This window comes from Barbus barbus (genome assembly GCF_936440315.1).
Source record: "Barbus barbus genome assembly, chromosome: 30".
Taxonomy (NCBI): Eukaryota; Metazoa; Chordata; class Actinopteri; order Cypriniformes; family Cyprinidae; genus Barbus; species Barbus barbus.
In genome coordinates, this window is record NC_136758.1 from 7,900,201 (window position 1) to 7,921,027 (window position 20,827).

A 20,827-nucleotide genomic window follows, 5' to 3' on the forward strand; every position below is an offset into this window, starting at 1 on the left:
TGAAAGATTCAATTCCTCAAATGTGCAAATACAGATATAACAGTGAAAGTCTCAGAGCTGTGTGACTGATGTATCAGCACTCTAGGAATGCTGATTGACCAATCAGGTTCAATGACTGAAACTAACTGTAGTATCATGAGCTACAAAACACTGCTTAACTTGGTCTACATAGGACAGTTCTTACTAAGTGCACCATCAAAAGGTTTTCAAAAAGCTATGAATATTAAAGTTCCACAGTTTTCCTGAACAATGCTGAAGTGTAGTCATCCAGAAAGTGCAGCAAGAGCATATCAGTATATGATGGAAGTTTCTAAAGCAATTATCTTCTAGCCATTGTCAAACCCTTAATGCTGCTTTATGTTCTTGAGTTCATCAACTGATGTTATCACTGAGGATTTTATGTGTTGTTTCTGTCTAGGTGACAACCAGCAGCTCCGGCAGACACACAGTTATACAATCTGACACGTACTGTCACACTGTGTAAGTCACACCATTGGTGTGTTCGCAGATGTGACTTTAACAACTAATAATAAACTTCACAGCAGCTTACAGCACCTCATACTGAGAGATGAAACTTGTTAAGTTCTTAAGAATGTCAGCTTCTTGGTATAAAGAGAAATCTTTCTTATTGCAGTATGTTATTGCTCAGAACACTCACCTGTCCATCAAGGTCGAAGGCGAGACAGGCGATACCGTGTGTGTGCATGTCCTTCAATATGGACACTGTCTGCACAGTATACGAGTCCCATACACAAATATACGGCTCCTTTCCAACCTGTCCCGTGGCCACCAGCACTCGCTCTGGATGCAGGGCTAAACTGTGGAAAGAGAATTACAATGAAGTTAAAATATTAAGAGGCAAATTAATCATCAAAATATTTGGCCACCTTGTGAAGTGGTTTGCGTGATTTGATTGCAATCCAATGCAAATGTGTTTCAGATAGCATTTACACCTGTTCATTTCAAGATTGGATAGCTATCCGATCAAAGAAAATGCATGAAGTGGCCAAGTGTTCAACATATAAATTGTATAAAATGATTAAGCTCAATTCATGTGGATTAGTTGTATGATCTCTTTATGAACTTTTCGAAGTTTTAAAGCGGTAGCTGCATAGACTGTCAATGCAGGGACAAAAATTTATTTTTGTTTAAAAAATATTTAAAAAATATCTTCCTTTGTGTTCCAAAGACATGAGGGTGAGTAAATGACAGAATTTTCTTTTCTTTTGTTGCACATTAAAGAAATTGGTAAAAACATTAATAAAAAATAAAATAAGCACAATGTGTACACTCATGTCATTCCAAAGTACGAGGTGCATTCTCACCATTACCACTGCAGACATTAGCATAAACTTGTTTTACAGTCAGTTTTTACAGTTTATAGTCAACTGACATGGAAGAGAAGAAATTGTTGAATAAAGTTGATATTTTTGTTTAAGGGGTCATATGATGCGATTTCATGTTTTCCTTTGTCTTTGGACTGATAGAAGCTGTGTGTGCATATATAAGATCTGTAAAGTTGCAAAGATTAAAGTCTCAAACCCAAAGAGATATTCTTTATAAAAGTTAAGACTCTGCCATGCCTTCCTAAAACGGCTCATTCAAACACGCCCCCACGTGTCCACGTCACGGTAGGGGACGATTTGCATAACACCGCCCAAACGTGTACGCAATGAAAGGCGGCGTAACTTTTATTCTCGCTGTAGTATTGTTGTTGCCGCCGTCATGTTGTGGAGACGCTGTGCGTTTCGTTGTGAAAGCGAAAGTACTTTGTTTGGGCTTCCAAATGAGTACACAACTAGAAATCAGTGGTTAAGTTATATTTACAACACTTCTCCAGAACAGTTCAACCCAAATATTAGTGTGTGTGCAGCGCATTTTACGGAGGACTATTTCCTGAACCTGGGAGAGTGTAGCCTACAATGTGAACATTATGTATTGCAGTGAACACTATAAAGTGGGGCAATTCCAACATGGCAAGGACAGTCTGGTGCTTCTGACTCACAGGCTTCAAGTATGTTTCGATATTTAAAGAATTTGCTACTGACTATTCAAACGTGAGTTTTGAGCTGTGTAGAGTAGTAGTTGTTTGGTGTTTCTACGATCACAAATGCAGACATAGTTTTATGTTTAGGCGGCGCAGCGGGGCGCGGCACGGTGCAACGCGTAAAAAGACCAAATGAGTCATTATAATCAGTAATTATGTCCTCACTGAATGCAACAATGCATCGTTTATAGTGGGTTTTATTGTTTTAGTCTCGTTGCGCCAGGACACAGCATCACAACATGGGTAGGGGTATAACATTTCCGTCACACGCTTGAGGTATTCGGCCAATCACAACGCACTGGACAGCTGGCCAATCAGAGCACACCTCGCTTCTCAGAATGATGAGCTTTGTAAAAATCGAGCATGGAGGAGCAACAATAATGTATAGTATGTGGAAAATAATGTGTTTTTTTAAACCTCGAACCGCGTAAAAACATTGCATTACAACAAATACAGAAAATAACGTTCTTTTTAGCAACATCATAGGACCCCTTTAACTTTGTGCACAAAAAGTATTCTCATAGATTAATAAAATTAAGGCTGAACCAATGATGTCACATGGACTATTTTAACAATGTCCTTACTACCTTTCTGGACCTTGAACTTGTCAGTTGCGTTGCTGTCTATAGAGGGTCAGAAAGCTCTCAGATATCATCGAAAATACCTTGTTATGTGTTCTGATGATAAAAGTTCTTACAGGTTTGAACGACACAAGAGTGAGTAATTCATGACAGAATTTTCATTTTTGGGTGAACTATCCCTTTCATAAGAATACATTTGGTATTATGGCATAGGCATTTGCTGTTACTCCTTGAGTACTTAGTTTTGTTACTCTAAAGAAATTCAAGAACACGTTAAGTATTTACAATGGGAAAGCACACTTGCAATGCACTGGCCAAAATTTGGCCTTTCTGCCATTACACTTTCCAGAAATACATCACTGAATATTTGATGATTGTCTTGTCCGAAATCCAACCTTGATTTATACAGATAACTGATTTTAAAAAAGCTTTTAAGAGAGGGTGAACAATTGTGGACACCTATAGTAATTATCATTTCCCACAGCCAGCAGTGAAAGTGAGAGAAGGGCTTTTAGTTATCAGAGACTCGTGAAGAGATAATCTTCTGCACCCTAAGTCTCATGAAATCGTCGTTCAGATAAAGTCTGTCAACACAGCATGTTCTGTAAGTTTTAGATGTATATATGTATTCCTTCTGTCATTTCTATATTTTGAAATAAGCTTATATTTTTATCCCACAGCATGTAGCATTATCCATGATAATACCCCGGTGCAGAAATGGCACAGACGCGAGGTGGAAAAATCAGGTCATCGCGGTTCATGGAGCAGTTTTCACTCTCAGCATCACACTAGTCCACCAAATTCATTCAGGCTTGCCTTCACAAGCCCTAGGAGATCCCAGAGGCGTCCAAATGTTGCGTAACATCTGTCCAGCTTTACTACACTTTCACGCGCACACACACTATTTTCCATATTTATCAAAAGGCGGTCGCACACTGAATAAAAAGCACAGTGCTAAAGCGAAGCTAGAACAACTCACATGTATCACCACTTTCAGTTCAAAACAGCAGCTCAACGAATCGCAAATGACACAGCACTTTAAAAACATACAGCTTAAAATAAGTAAAAAAAAAAATGCATAAATAGACTTTTCATTCCACTACCCTGCATCACCTTTTTGTGTGTGTGTGTGTATAACTGTACACTGACTCCTTAAACCATTTGACTGTTGGAAGAGAATATAATTGCAGCATAACAAAAGTGCTTGTTCCCTGTCAGTTTTGGTTTGGTTTGGTTCAGCAGATGTTTCCATGAACTGCAAGTTTGCATAAACGTTTCAGTAATATGCATTCTGCAATAGCATTCACAAGGCAGGGGATGGTCACTGCAGACGATGCTACAAGCAAAAATACATTATATTGAAGCAATTTAATAGGTCTGGTCATTTTTTTTATATATTACTATCACAGCATGACACTTGAACAGCTAATTTAAACTAAGTCAAATTAATAAATAGAAAATGCCCTCAATTTCCTGTTTTTATTATTATTATTATTATTAATTGATCCAAATCAAAAGCATCCAAAGCAATTTAGTAAAAAGAACCAGATTTTCCAACAATATTAGAGAGGATGCCGAAGTCAATTCAATGAAAAGAAAAACTCTCTTTTGTCAACAATATCTGGGATATTATCAATTAAAAAAAATGTTTTGGAATTTTAAATAAATATTTTAAATGATTATAATATTTAATTAATTACTTATAACTTAATATCTATAGCTATCAAAAATATAGCAATTGTATTGATATTTTTGATAGTCATAGTGTGTAAATAGTTAGCTACATATGCATTTCTTAATATTTGTGTAGTCAGACATACAGTAGTAAACATTCATTAAAATTCATATTTCACGAGTTTATCCCATCACTTTGTCTACAATTATATATTGTAGACTCTTGAATGCTAATTACAGGAAAATAACTAGAAAGCAGCAGCCTTTGTTAAATGAAGTGGTCAGAATTAATTTGATTTAGCTAGAGATGGCAGAATGCTGTTTATCAGCACATTTTTTGTCTAATAGGATCAGGTTACTTGGCTGCATGTGCAATACAATATGTCATAAATGTAGCAACAGCGTTTTGTCATGCAACTCTACACCTTGTAGGAAATCATAGCTCATTACTGGAAAAGCTACACCTCTATGAATACATCATGAGTTACAGTCACGCTACTATTGCTACTTTTAGCTTCTCTTTAACACTGTTTGAAACTTTAAAGAGCAGAGGGTGAGTTAAGGTGGATGAAATGTTGAAATAAGGCTGTTTTTTATAAACTCTATGAAAGGAACTTCTATTTGGAGCTCACTGAAAAAGATTTATTTTGCGCTGTTTGAAGCCATCTCATCTAGGCCTTTGAATTGTCCAAGAGACACAATTTCACCAACAATTTAACATTGACTATCTGTCAAATTGTCTCCCTGTTCTTGAGGGAGTTCTGGTGCCTGTCTCTCCTGCTCTTGATGGTGTGTGTGTGTGTGTGTGTGTGTGTTTATATTCAGCAAGAGTTTCCAGCTCCCACAGTCTGAGCCTTCAGATGAAGCTTTTTAAGCCTGCCAGGGTGATTCTGCTTGGCAGTGAGGAGGAGTGACTACATTAAAGCCCTGAGGGAGCTGTACCGCTCATGAACATCGCTGTGTGTGTCTGCCTTGTCTGCCTTTCTTAATCTGCCTCTCTTGCTCGCAGATTCTTTTTTCTCTTATACCTGTTCACTATTTCTTCACCAGCACTTCTCAACCACAGGTACAAGTGCTTGAGAAGGTTTCAGGGCAAACTTTGAAAAGACAAATAAAAATATCACCGCTGTCATATGATTAATATAAAAACCTATTCTCATCACCCACTTTTCAAAATCACCAATTATGTCAACGTCATCCAAGCATTTTGGATTCATAAACTTAAATAACTGACGCCAAATGGCATGAATGAATACATAGTTGATTGTTTATTTAAACTGTAGGTTTATATAACAGTGATAAATGAATAATCCTAGATAATTCTTGCCTTAGTCACGGATGTGTAGTGTGATGTACTTGTGAATATGATGTTTTGTGTTGTGACAATTGTCAAGTAGTTAAAAGGAAATGTGTTCATTTAATTCTGACTTTATAACACGCAATTACGAGTTAATGTAAAAAGTTAGAATTGTGAGATAGAAAATTGCAATTGTGAGTGCGGATCATAATTTCTTATACAAAGTCATTTAACAGATTGACGCACCAAAATAAAAAGATCAAGTAACAGAGGAGCCGTTGTTGAGCTTTATTTCCATTAAAATATATACTTTTAGTTAACAGTAACACAAAGACTGCAATTTCTCTCTACCTAATATAACACTATTTCTTATTTACAGACCATCAATTTATCAGCCAATCAAGCTAATATCAAATAAACAAAATGCAGTTATAAAATGACAGATTAAACATTTCTAAATGAAGGCAATTTACTTACTAAACTTACTAAAAATCTAATAATAGCCATGATATTACTGATAATCAGTATCAAAAGCACATTTTAGCACTATATTATTTTATGTTTATACAAATCAGTGGTGTCGTGTGGCTTCCTGCACATCCCTGCAGTGAACGAACCCTCGAGTCAGTCGCCCGTCCTTATTCCTCTCTCTGTGGATTACATAATCTCACATAACTGAAAATAGAGCAAAGGCTCTGAAGCTCCAGCACAACTCTCCATCACAGCACAACCTTTATCTCAATATGACTGAAAAATGATTTAATATGTCAAAGATATAAATAATTGATGCAATTTGTATCTATAACTGACCAGAAGAACCCCACACATTCAGAGGGGCTTAAAAATCCTTGAGATTTCTCTCAGACAGTGAGATGAATGCTCTCTGCCTCAATCTGGAAGAGGAATTCAGTAAGATTGTGTCTGCTAATAGGGTAATGTATTCCCATAAATTGTCTAATTCACTGAAGGAATTATGCAAATTTGGTAACGACGCAAACTTGTCACGTCTTGGCGTTGCGAAGTGGTCCAAATTCCTCTTTGTGAGAAATTTGGGGGAGATTTCAAACTTCATATGTGTACTCAGTATAATAAAAGACAGTTTAGAGGAAATATAAAGAGGAGATCTGGACAACGTCTGTCCATCAATCACAAGAGCAATACTGCTGCTGGATAAAGATGTTGAGTAAGGCCGTCAAACTCAGACGTTGTTCTGTCAGTAGATGTAAATAAACTGCACCGCCAAAAACTCCTTCCTAAATACCCCAGCATTAGAAACGCATGGCTGTTGATGTGAAATGACGTGACTGAGCGACTGAAAGATAAAGTTTCCATTTGTTCTTCACATTTCACAACAGACTCAAATTATTCTAAACATGTTTTTCAAAATATATTTTATTAAGAGATGCAGCATTGCCAAGCATTTAGTCCTTGAAATACTTTTGTTTTAATCTTACATTGTGTTTGTAATAAACATCAAACCAGCATTTAAAGGGATAGTTCACCCAAAAATGAAAATGACCCATGATTTACTCGCCCTCAAGCCATCCTATATATGACTTTCCCCTGGCTCTTCCAAGCTTTATAATGGCAGTGAATGAGGTTTAAGATTCGAAGTCCAAAAAAGTACTCCACAAGCCTCTGGGGGGTTAATAAAGGCTATTTTTTGTTAGAAAATGATCCATATTTACAACTTCCGCTAACTGTCATATGCGCGTTCCAGCATACAAACAAAATTCATACTCATTCTCCTCCCCTTTGTGAGTCAGATTGGTGTCGTCAGTCTTGAATCTGTTTCTAAACACAGACCAGGTCAGCTCAAGGCCGTGGATTACAGCGAGGGTCTGTTTAGCCTTCATGTGTTTGCCCCCAGCCTGTCTCATTAGCAGGAAGATGGAGGGATTAACTCCAAATTTCTCATTCAATTCTACCCACGGGACAGATGGGTCAAAACTCTGTGCTGTCCTCAAAACACACACTTCCAAAAACACAGTTTGACACTCGCTCCAAGTGTCTGTCAGGGAACAGATTAAAACGTGAATTTGATTTTTACATTGTTTGATGGAAATGCGAGTGCTGCTTCTCTGTGTGATGTCATTATGCTAGGGTGGTTGTGCAAATACAGTGAATGTTGTGCATCACAACATTATAAGTAAACATACGAAATGGAATCATTTTGATATTCCATTTAACAGGGTTAATAAATTATTGATTGTTAATGTACTGTAAAAAGTGGTAACTTGCAATTGATGCCTTACAAAGCTTGGTACCACAAATATTGTTTAATATGTGTGTGTGGGGGGGGGGGGGTAGTAATAGTGTTAAACTTGAATATAGTGCTTCAAATGGTATCAGTAAAGTCTTACATCAAAGTCATGTGAATTTAATCATTACTCAACAAGAAGTACTTGCTCTCTAGATGCTTTCCAGATACAAATTGTACTAATATGAGCGCGTGTTCCTCAGTGACTAGCTTGTTAGAGATCTCTCTGCATATAAATGCTGTGATTTTCTGCTTTGATTTGATATGATCAGATGCCACAAACCCACACGCTACGTGGGCTCAGAGGAACTTACTCTCTGTAGTATTTCATCAGACCTGCCAATTTGTGCTCAAACATCTGAATGTTTCATGAAAATCTGGAGCTTCGGCTTTTTGTAAATTTAAAAATAACAAGCTGTCAATTTGCTTAAAAGTCGCATTTTAGTTAATCGTTTGAGCAAAACATGATATTAAACGAGGTCAAATTCCTGCCCACATGATTAAAAGTCATTTTAGTGTCAGCGAGATATTATGGTTTTTAAAATATTTAGACTTTTAGTTTTTTTTTTTCATTTTCTTTTTATTCATTTTATTGTATTTCAGTTTTTTAGTACATCATATTAAACTAAATGACACTGAAAAAGGTTGCTTTGCCAATATGATTTTTTTATTCTTATTTTTATTTCTATTTTATGTAAGGCTAACACTTTATTTTACAGTGTCCTTGTTGCACATGTACTTAAGAGTAAATTATGCATAATTAACATAAACTAAAGCAAACCAATATTTCAGTGAAATATTGCAGGGCAAAAAAAGATCAGTTGTCTGTTGGGAAGGTTTTTTTTTTCCCTCACACGAAATACCTCATCATGCAGATTGGAATGACTCTGTCAAAACTGCCTGTGAAATTTTATGGTAAATGATAAATATGATCACATGTTTAGTTCAAATATGTGATATGACATGTAAATCGTTCTTTATGTGACTAAATATTAAATCTGCCTCTCAGTGATCAAGATATAAGTCGCAGTAGGCCCTATATATAAAAATGCCCTCAGATAACCGCTTCAATTTATTAGCTACATCCAACAAACCATCAAAATCCCTTTTCTTGTGTCTCTCTAAGGATCTAGCTCTCCCTCTTTCCTCTTTCTCCAGCATTACCTTACTATTAGCTAATGAGCTCGTTTAGTAAGTGGAATGCTGTCACTGCACCGTTCCTGTGATGTACAGCCTGCGCTACCCCAGCCTATTAGCTAATGGGTCCAATGCAGACCCTTAGTGGGTGGACAGGCCAACCGTGCAGGACTGCAGCGCTGCTGGACGCAGTCTCTCGCTAAAGGAAGACTGCTTGGATGACTGCTCGAGTGGGCAGGTGGGCGGAAGCGTTTAGCTGCAGCAGAGACACGCTAACTAACGGCAGAAAGCTTCAGGGTGAGAAACAGAAGCTTGTCATGGTAACAAGAGGAGGAGTGGGAAGTGAAATGTAAAGTTGGACAGCTTGAGTCCGCAGGGCCACCTGACAGAGATCAGTTCACATCCAAGGTCTGTTTAATAGACCGGAGTTGTTAATGAAGCAGCAGATCTAACAAACCAGCGCTTCCTGCACTGCTATTCAACCAACAAATGGCTTTGAAGCGCCACAGATAAAGAATCAATAGATTAGGGCTAGTCATTAAAAAAATATATAAACTCATAATTACGAGTTCTAACGTCACAGTTGTGAGATATAAATTCACAATTCTGGCCTTTTTCTCACAATTACAAGTTCATATCTGGCAATTATGGCATTATAACTTGCAAGTTATAAAATCTTAATTGCAAGCTATAAAGTCCAATTCTGACAAAAAAAATCAGCACAAAATTTTCTATTTACTACAATTAATAATTTCATATTACATTTCACGTTCAACAACACTTCAAGATATTTGACTGTTAACTGTCAAAAAAAAAAAAAAAAATTTCACAAATGAATAACTCTTTATTTGAATAACTCAGAAGAGCAGATTCTTTCAAATAATGTCATCAAGAAGCCACAGCTTATGCGCCAGCCAAGAAACTCCTGATTAGCTCTCTCCAGGTATTACAGATGTCTGCAATGACCTGGCAAGCAACAAATCATGGTTTCAAGAGTGTGTCTAACTTTATTCTTCCCCAATCAACTGGCTGCAAAGTAGCTGAAATGTATTCATGAAATATGAAATTTAAGAGTCAAGTGTCTTCATTGCTTTTATTCATGGCACAATCAAATTTGGTTTTGCCACATAAACAAATGGCTACTGGCTGTTCAAAAAATGTTCGGTCCAAACTCCCTGGTTCAATATGAAATCCGTCAACATAGAAAAGAAACTGCACTCATTAAAATCAATTCATAAAGTCTGTGAAAAGACAAAACATCTCAGTTCAGCTTGGAGATCCAGTCAATCAACCAACTAGAAAAGGTCAACAGTCAAGAGAAAGCCTAAGATATTTTTATTAGGCCAAATACTCAAATAAAAGACATTTTATAGACTTCAGTCAAAGTAGAAGCAGTGTTTAATTTGGCACGAATGAAAACAAGACAGTGGGCTATAAAAATGAGTTCATCCACTGTTGTGGATGTCGATTATTCAGTTGGCAAAACATTGACAAAACAGACATATTGAACTTCCATCCCTCAGAGTCATTTATGTTTGTGTCAAATAACTTCACCCTGTTGTGCCAATTTTCTATCAGTTGTATTTTTAGTATTTTCTGTTTTTGTCTTCAAATCAGCTCAATTTATATTTGATCTTGACTGCAGGTCTGAGTTATTATTGTTAACTAAAACTAAAGCTACTAAAAACCTTTTTGTTTATTAAAGGGGGCATTATTTTGGCATTGTTTTTTTTATTTTGTACGGTCCTCTGAGGTCCACTTATAATGTTATCAAGATTTTTACATCAAAAAACAAAAAAGTAATAGACAATTTCGGCCCTGATTTGACCCCTTCAGACTCGGAAGTAAACGCCCACTGCTATGATTGGCTAATAGTTGTGTATGTTTGACAGCTTCATAGATGGACGTTGCTGTGGTTTGGTTAAAAACACATAAATAATTCAATACATATCAAACCATCTGTAATAACAGACAAAGCCATAGTGACCATGTAATAAAAACAGTTACTCACACTTGTGTGGTGCGACATCGGATCCAATATAGTCAGCACAGCATCCTCTTTTAATTTCAATCTTTCTGAAAATCCTGCATCAAATTGTGCCTTGTTTGTAAATCAATTTGTGATGAAATGAAGTGAACAAAGGATCAAGTTCTTACTGACGTGGTCTGGAACTTCATTAAAAATGAAGTTAATCAAATAAAGTTAATCGCTTGGTTTCTGCGTAGACCTGCGTTCGTCTCTTGTAAACACTACATGCGCGAATCTGTGGGCGGGGCTAAACAGGCAGCGCTGTAGAAGCAGGCGTTGATCTTTTTCTGCGGAGGCGGTGCTTATACACAATATTACCTCATAGAGTAGAACATTCCACAACCTGTCGTTTTGGCAGATTGGCTTCAATATAAACTGTTTTTAGACTAATAAGAAAGTTTTGAGTTCTGAAACTTACACAATGTTTTTATAGCACAATGACCTCTTATGTGTCAAAAGAAAAATAATTATGACAAAAGCACATAATAAACGACTAAAAATTACAGTTAAATTAAAATCAACACTGAAAACATAAAATTAAAAGTTGTTTTCAAAATATTAATGAGAAATTAGTTGCATATAAAGTAAAAGAAGACTGGGCAGCAGAATGGCACGTCACATGTGGGTTCATTATGTCATATCCGTGCCACCTGCACACACACATTCTGGATGGTGTCCAAATCAGGTCAGAGCAGCTACTGCAGCAGTCACCTTGCTTGCCCTTGTTGTGGATTACCAGGAAGGAAAGGATTAGCACATTTCCAAAAGTCAGTATTTATCTTGCTTGCCTTGGCTTCTATAGAGCAAGCTAAATCCTGACAACCAGTAACACCTCGTGCTCAACACCTGTCTGCAAAAACACCAAATGTCCAGGTGTGCAGGTGCCACAAATGCAAATGCTGTTGGATGAAGCGAAATAACTGTTAGCTACTATGAAATACGTTTTAAATATGAAAAATGTTGTCACCTTGGTTGTGTCATATGACTGGACTGATGAAGCCTGTACTTTAATCTCTCAGTGTTTCCTAATGCAACCGAATTTTGCCCTGCTATAAAAATTAAGAGATAAAAATGGGCTACAATAGGATCAGACATTAGAAATGTAATCCAATGGAGACAGACCACATGTATACAGACTGAACCACCTGTGAAGGGCTTCATTTGTTGAATTTCTGGGCATGTTTCCCAGCGTTTTCCTGCTGTTTAACCCCCCCTGGCTTTTACAAATGCTCAGTTCCACTTGAAGGTAGTCTGAAGATGGCAGAGGAAGTTTTTGTAGTCACGCTCTGTAATTTCAAAAGAGGCTCTTGTGAACTGGACTCATTTTTCATGTAAAGCAGGCTTTAAAAATAGCATGATGTTTCTATAAATATTCACGTCAGTGAGACAATTATTGATCATACAAATTCCAGAGATTTTCTTTAAAATGAACAGCAAAAATACATTTGCAGAAAAATCTTTCCATAGTATTTGTTTTGAACATGGTTAGTAGCTGCACTTAAGTTTCTGTATTATGTGAATTTAGCGCATATTATGGAATATTAATATCTTTCTAATATCTTTGAAGTTGCATGCTGCCCAAGAGCTTCAAATTAATTTTATTCAGTTAGAAGTCTGTATTTTCCATTTTATAAGAAACAATATAATATTTGTGACCCTGGAGCACAAAACCAGTCTTAAGTCGCTGGGGTATATTTGTAGCAATAGCCAAAAATACACTGTATGGGTCAAAATGATAGATTTTTTTTTTATGCCAAAAATCATTAGGACATTAAGTAAAGATCATGTTCCATCAAGATATTTTGTAAATTTCCTGCCGTAAATATATCAAAACTTTTTTTTTTTTTTTATTAGTAATATGCATTGCTAAGAAATTTATTTTGACAACTTTAAAGGCGATTTTCTCAATATGTTGATTTTTTTGCACCCTCAGATTCCAGATTTTCAAATAGTTGTATCTCGGCCAAATATTGTCCTCCTAACAAACCACATATCAATGTAGAGCTTATTTATTCAGCTTTCAGATGATGTATAAATCTCAATTTTGAAAAATTGACACTTATGACTGGTTTTATGGGTCCAGGGTCATATTTATGCTATACTATATTTAACACTTTAAAATAAATCTTTTTTTCAGCCTCGGTGAGTATAAGAGACTTCTTTAAAAACCCCAATGTTTTTGCTCTGACTTCTCTCCCCACATGTCAAATGAAAAGTAATATATTGAAAATATTATTTATTAATGAAACTTTACTTCAGGCTTTTTGTAACAAGTACTGTGTGTCAGGACCAGTTAATCTTAGCTTCTTAAAGCTCCACTTTGCATTTTTTCCTCATTAATAAATAATGTTTAAAATGAGTTACACTCACATGAGATAATGACATCAGGCTTATCAGTAGCCTTATAAAAGCTGTTTTACTTTACATGGAGGGAGGTGCTTAATAGGGGCTGTCCTGTTGAGATCACATGATGAGATGAATATTATCTGCTTTATATTTGTAACCCCTGTTATTAGGCATGTTAATAATAACATTAATAACTCATGTTATTAATTAAATCATATCTGACTGCAAAAAAGATTAGCAGAAGTTAGCGGAAACTAGATTACGGTTTATAAAGTTGTTTTTAAAACATTTATATATTTTTCTTACAAAAACGCATCGATACGCTTTAGAAGACTTTTATTAACCCCCTGGAACCGTGTGGAGCACTTTTTATGATGGATGCACTTTTTTGGGCTTCAAAATCCCAACCACCATTCACTGCCATTATAAAGCTTGAAAGAGCCAGGATGTTATCAATATAACTCTGATTGTATTCATCTGAAAGAAGAAAGTCATATACATCTAGGATGGCTTGACGGGGAGTAAATCATGGGGTAATTTTCATTTTTGGGTGAACTATCCCTTTAACCATAAATGACAGTGTGCACCTTTAATAAACAGCTAATTATATTGCACTTTTAAAGAACTTCTCTAGAATACAATCTATATTGTACACAAAAGGGCATAGGCAGCTGATAAAGATACAGAAATGGTATGGTTAGATCATAGAAAACCTCCTGCAATGGATCATGGGCTAACAGGCACAGGAAGAGACACCTCTCCCGGTCTCAAGACGCTTATATCCACTCTGACAGACCTCTCACAGTCCAAGAGCACTCTGCAAAGAGAGGACGTTTGCACTGCCATGTGCTGGAGTGTGTTTGTATGTCAGGCTGTTAGATAAGCCGCTTTGAGATAATGAATGAGAGGGTGATTGTAGAGTTAATTGGAACTGCTATAGACAGGGTGGGGATTCCCTGCCAGAGGGGCGGTCCATTGCAGGGAAGTGGGAAGCCTCGCTGATCACTGTGAAACCAGTAGGAACAGGACACCTGTCTCTCAGCATTAGTATCACTGTAATGGGCTCAGACACGCATGACTGCATCTTGTCAACATATATGCAGCATGCTTATTATGCCCAAGCATGATGTAGGTGTGGGCTCATCCTGACACATACACAAAGCGCGTGAATTTGTATTTTATCTCCATAAAAAAAAAAAAAACATAATCTGGCTATATAATAAGCATTTGTTTTAGGCTTTGCTTGATATACATACACACTATTATCCAAAAGTATGGGGTCAGTAAGACTTTTTAATGTTTTTGAAAGAAAACTCTTCTGGCCACCGAGGCTGCATTTATTTGATCAAAAATACAGTAAAAAGTGGAATATTTATTACTTTTTAAAATTACAGTTTTTTATTTTAATAGATTTTAAAATGTAATTTATTCTTGTGATGTAAAGCTGAATTTTCAGCATCATTACTCCAGTCTTCGGTGTCAAATGATTCTTCAGAAATCATTCTATTATGCTGATTTGGGATTTAATAAAGGAAATATGCAAGAGACATTTCTTATGATCATTGTTAAAAAAAGTTGTGCTTCTTAATATCTTGTGTAATATTTAAAAAGGTCTTTGCCATCACTTTTGATCCATTTAATGCATCCTTACTGAAATCTTAAAGATTGAAAAATAATTTTACAATCCCTGTGTCAGTAATCAAATTTCATCACACTTTTATTTTAAGGACTACTTTTATGACTTTTGCTTCAATAAACTCCAGATTTGCTGCTTACTAATAGTTAATAAGGTAGTTGTTAAGTTTAGGTATGGGGTAGGATTAAGAGATCTAAAATATGATCCTATAGAATAAGGCATAATTATAAGTACTAATAAACAGCCAATACGCTAGTAATATGCGTGTAATAGTGAGAATTGGTCCATAATTGATCATTTTCATGCAAAATAAACAATAAAATCTCCAACTCAAAAACCCATGGAATTGCTTTCACTAAACAAGGATTCATCCCGGTGTTAAAACATGACAGAAGTACCAATATTTCACTGATTATATGAGGCTCACCACTGTCTGACAGTATTTCAGTGGGCAGTGATTTCTGTCTCTAGAGGAGGTTTTACTCTCTAAGCCCACAAAGCAATAGTTCAATCACGTTAGGTGGAGAGCTGCCAAGGCCTTTGACAAAAAGCTAACGAGCCGAGTGTGCCTAGAGGGGCTTATATAGAAGATATAAAACCCCTGCATTTAATCTCGATAGCAACTGAAGCTTCAGTTTTAGCACACACACACACACACACAAACAGGGATCACAATCTAACCCAAACCCTTGACTGGCATTCGTGCATTGTGCGCACATGATCTGTGCTAAAACTGACAACCCAGACCACAAACACACAGCGCTGCATACCAATACAAACATTCAAACAGTCAGACTCATTGATACTATTAGAGTAAGAGCATCAGAAGGCAGCGCAGATTAAGGATTACATTAGAAATGAGTGCATGTGAGTGCACATGGCTTACAGATGGACTGGGTCATAAAAGAGAGACAGAGAGAGCTTCCATCTGATTAGATCACGTGGTTTAAACGAGACACAATGTCCACCCTTCCCCCCATCATGAGCAATCATGTCAGTCAGTCACACACACTCATACGTGAACGCTGGCATCGCACCAAACATCACGCAAATGTTGCTGAAGTCACCTAATCCTCATCTTAATAAAGAAAGAACCTCTTTCACGGTACTCAGCCTCCTAAATATCATACCAAAAACATAATATTCCTGTTAAACCTGTTAAAGGGACATGCACATAAATATTTGCAAAAGAGAAATCCACTTAAAAGACATTCACTTGTCTCCGGTCACATGAAACACAGGATACAACGCAGCAGGTCGCCAGACATTTTTCCACTTTTTCAGTCACTTGCAGTCATTCAATGCCTGACACGTCCAGTCTCCATTCGCCCCCTATCAATTTTTTGAACACCTGTAGTAAACAAACAGACGTCTGAGGGCATACAGCCTCAGGAGCGTTACATCGTGTACTAAGACCGACGGAAAATTAAAAGTTGCGATGTTCTAGGCCGATATGGCTAGGAACTATACTCTCATTCTGGCGTAATAATCAAGGAGCTTTGCTGCCATACCATGGGTGCAGCAGGCGCAATATTACGCAGCACCTGAAAGTAGTCCCCAGCTATATCATAATTAGTTACCTAGCTAGGGACTACTTTCAGGCGCTGCGTAATATCAAGTTTTAAACAGGAATAATATTGAAACTCTTTGGTCATTTTTGAGCGAGAACAGTTTAATCAGATTCAATGATCTATGCTAAGCTACGCTAAAAGTGCTACCGCCAGACCGGGAGATCGGCTGAATGGATTCGGAAACGGTAAGACTCAGCTGTTTAACTCTAGGAAAATGAGCCTATTTCAAAAAAGTGGAGTGTTCCTTTAAGCCACTGTGTTAGAGGAATAGAACACAATTTAAATTCCATAACAACTGACTCACAGTAATGTCATTTCAAACTCAGCTTTTGAGGAACACGAAAGGAGATAGTTTACAGAATGTCCTGGATGCTCTTTTCCATGCAACGAAAGTGAATGGGGATTGGACAAAAAGGGCCGATAACAGTCTCTTTAAATTGGTTAACATGCTTTATGTGCTGCATTAAAAGACTTTAATGACACCTTTTTACATTTTTAAAGAGATGCAAGGTAGGGGTGGGTGACATGACCAAAATGTCAAGATATATTATGCTGCTGTCACTTTAAGACCGCATGAATCGATTATTTTGACCCCTACTTGATTTCTATGTTCACTTAACCAACATAACCTATGCTTACATGAGACTTTTCCTGTATTTGACCATTTAAGTGCAAAAGGGAACTAAATCTGCAAAGGGAAATCTTTCACCTTCACACAGAGTTTATGATCACATGGATTCCAATTGAAATGAATGATTTCACCTGTTGAAAAATGGTAAATATGATGTACTGTAAGGTTTTATTACTAAGCATGCTTTATTTTCTCATTTATGCACGTTTCTTTAGCAAAATAATGTGTCAACTTTAAGCAGACCTGTACTACAAGGATATATGTACTTAATGGTGAGTGTACACCAAAAGCTCAATTGAATTGTTCATTAGAGCAGATTGCAGTGAACGTGCACTATACACCTCAATAGCATCTTCCACGCAAGTTGAAAAATTTCAACTCAAGTGGAAAATTTCCATGACACGCCATGCAAACCAATCAGCGAAGAGCTTGACACGTCCAATCTGATGCATCCAGTTGTATCACAAAATAGAGGAGAGCATTACACGATGATTTTATTCACGTGAGTGACACGAAAAACATCCCACGAATCTAGAGCGATAACGTGATGTGCATATTCGCTACACTTTTAGTGTGCACACACCATGACACAATGCACAATGTAGCAAACTCTCTATCAATACACACTTAATATCGTCATCAAAATATTTGTCATACCACTCAGCCTTATAGCAAGGACATTCAGCATATTTACTACATCAATCCAAGAGTCTCACAAGTGTAAATCATTTTTAAACTGTTCCTTTAAATGTTTAAATTTGGAGGTATGCTTGTAGCCCAAAGTTCAATATTTTATGCCTTATGTTGGCACTTACCTGAGGGAGTGTTGTCATGTAACGTTTACAAAGAACGGGGACATATATCAGCAGTTCTAGGCATAGCACAACATGATCACACAGCTTGCTTAATGGAGTTGATGCAGACCAACTCACAGTGCGATATAAACAGCATCACGTCTGTTATAGGTATGAGAGGGTCTCTCACACACACACAGACACACACAAGCTGCTGTTCAGCATCTGTAGCTCAGCTCTGGGCTCCATCCTCCACCTCCCACTGAGCTTTCTACTCAAGGGCAAATAACAGAGGATACAAACCAGCTCCACCATCAACTACCAATCCCATGTCAACAACAACTCAGATCAGCCAAGAAACATCTGTATTTGACCTGGCATAAACAAAGTGAGTGAACTGAGGTGTTTTTAATATCTTATATCAGACTTATTGTGTCTGAATAAAACAGGATGATTCTCAGTATCATTACAATATAGTAATCGCTATAATTCAGAATATCCTCTTGACGTATCAATGTTTGTTTGTTTTATTAAAATCTTTATTAATTAAATATTTCACAATATAATTAACACAGCAATTAAATTATATTTCATATAAAAATATTTCAATATTTCCTTTTTTGACACCAATTTAATTTTTATGAAATGTGTGTTCCAATCAAATATGGATTGCCATATTAATTCACTTTTCCACCTTACTAATTTTCCTCACTACAACAGAGTAAGTGATGGCATTATAGAAATTACAGAGTTAGTTGACAACAATAATGATATAATGTTAAACCATCTCCTTTATACAGCATCTTTCTCTTCATCTCTGTTTGTCCATCAGTCTTGTATTGAATGTATGAATAATTATTTGGTGCTGTATGCATATGAATCACTTATGACTTCTATGTATTTAGATACCTGTGCTGATAACTTAATAATAGGGCACTGCTGTTATATGGACACATCTGATATGCATGAATAGCATATAATGGCCTTCCCAGAAAGTCAAGCATTGGGTCACATTCTGATACTGAAGTAACCAGAGATGGATGGGTCCCTATGAGACATTTGACACACAAATGCACACCGGGGACATACTGGGGGGTAGTAAATGTATGTAACTGGTCACAAATGTGGTATTTGAGCCAATTTTATACGTCTGAGAACACTGTAATGTGCTCATAATCTTTAAGAATTATGCTACATGCATATATAAATATAAACACATGCACAGCATTCAAACAGTCACACAAATGCAAGGTAACCAAGGTCAGATTCTCTGTCACCTAATTAATAATTGAATTGAGACAGATGACCGGCGGCGAGGCAGAACACCACCCCCTCCAGCTCTCACTAAAACACCACACACGTACAACACATACAGACAGACACCCCCACAAACACAGACACACACGTATACACCTAGGATGCCATAACCTTGATGATCATGTGACTGAATTATAATGCCTTCACCGTCAGCGAAAAGCACCTTCACATGCATCTCTAAATAACTAAATTACTGTTAAGGTTAACACAGATAAACCTTGGATGACTGTCAAATGTATTTTCATGACAATTAACTGTTGAGGCTATTGGATAATATTATATTAGCTAATGAATTAAAGCTAAACAAGTCTTGCAGTGAGATAATGGGTTGCACTCTGTGTGTATTATAGGTTGTGTATTAAGTGAACGTAAACAGTTGAAACCGAAATCAGACATGTGTCAATATAATGGATCCATGCATAAGGTCTTAAAGTGACAGCAGCCTAATATATCTTAACATATAATGTTATCATGTAATAAAATTACTTGATTTTTGTCATAATCACCCTATACCCTACCTTATTTATTTTTTGTTGTAATTTTAGTCATTAAAGTTAGTAGTTAGAAATTAAATTATATTAAATAAACGAGCTGTTGTTTTGTACCAAACAGACAACACCATTTCACGGCAATTCGTACATTTTGGGGAATTGGTGGTTAATTGGTAGTTAGTATGTTTTCGTACGATCTGCTTATGCCCCAGTGAAGGCTGTGTTTAGAGTAGGGTTAGGGGTGCTTGATTTTTTTTTTTTTATCATACATACTATATTAGAAAATTCATAGGAAATTACGCTATTGTGAAGAAGTTTTCCCTGAGATCTGATAAAAGCATGGCAAAGTATAGGGTGAAAGCCGGCTAGAGCTTTGTATATGAGTGCAGCGGAGTAACAGAGCTGAAAGTGAACAGAAACACACACGAGGAAGTAATAGCAAGGGCTCCAGTGCTGTTATACTAAATATTGTCACTCTTCTTGGAACCTTGGTTCAGTTCCATTTCAGGTAACTTAGTGTTTACACCCTCTTCTGTACAACCCCTTCAGCACTGTGAATGCTTGAGGAATGTATATGTTTGAGGAAAAATTCAACAGTAGGTGCATGCGAAAGTATTGAGATTACCTTACATTTTAAATGTGCACACATTAAAGAAATTGCCATAATTTGCAAAAAAAATAATAATAAAATCCAATCTATTGCCAGGCGATGAATGACGCACAGCTCACAAGAAAAGCCACTTTCAAACCAAACAGATGTTGGTTAATGAGACGAAACCCCAGTTGCGAAATCTACCGACCGCACCTTTACAAACAAGTAGCAGTTTACAAAGGACGCATATTGCGTGCACAAACAACCAGACGGTGCTAGAGAAAGCAGATGTCTCCAGACGCGTATTTCAAAGTTCAACTATTAACTAGCCACAAAACAGCGAGACCGTCCATCTACCGCATATGTACACAGACTAACACAAATATCGTTAACAGAATGCAAGAAACCCGTCCCGTGGTGAGTT

At 36.8% G+C, this 20,827-nt stretch overlaps 1 protein-coding gene across 2 annotated transcripts in view; it reads right to left on the bottom strand.

The window, feature by feature from the left end:
* LOC306850000 (echinoderm microtubule-associated protein-like 5) overlaps positions 1 to 20,827 on the bottom strand; it is a gene marked incomplete at its 5' end in the record, with an annotated part of 83,084 nt that overhangs the window by 61,622 nt on the left and 635 nt on the right. For both annotated transcript variants that reach the window (XM_079385406.1, XM_079385405.1), the window contains one exon: positions 659 to 818. In XM_079385406.1, coding sequence (XP_079241532.1) covers positions 659 to 818 — 160 coding nt within the window. The remainder of the gene's footprint in view (positions 1 to 658; positions 819 to 20,827) is intronic.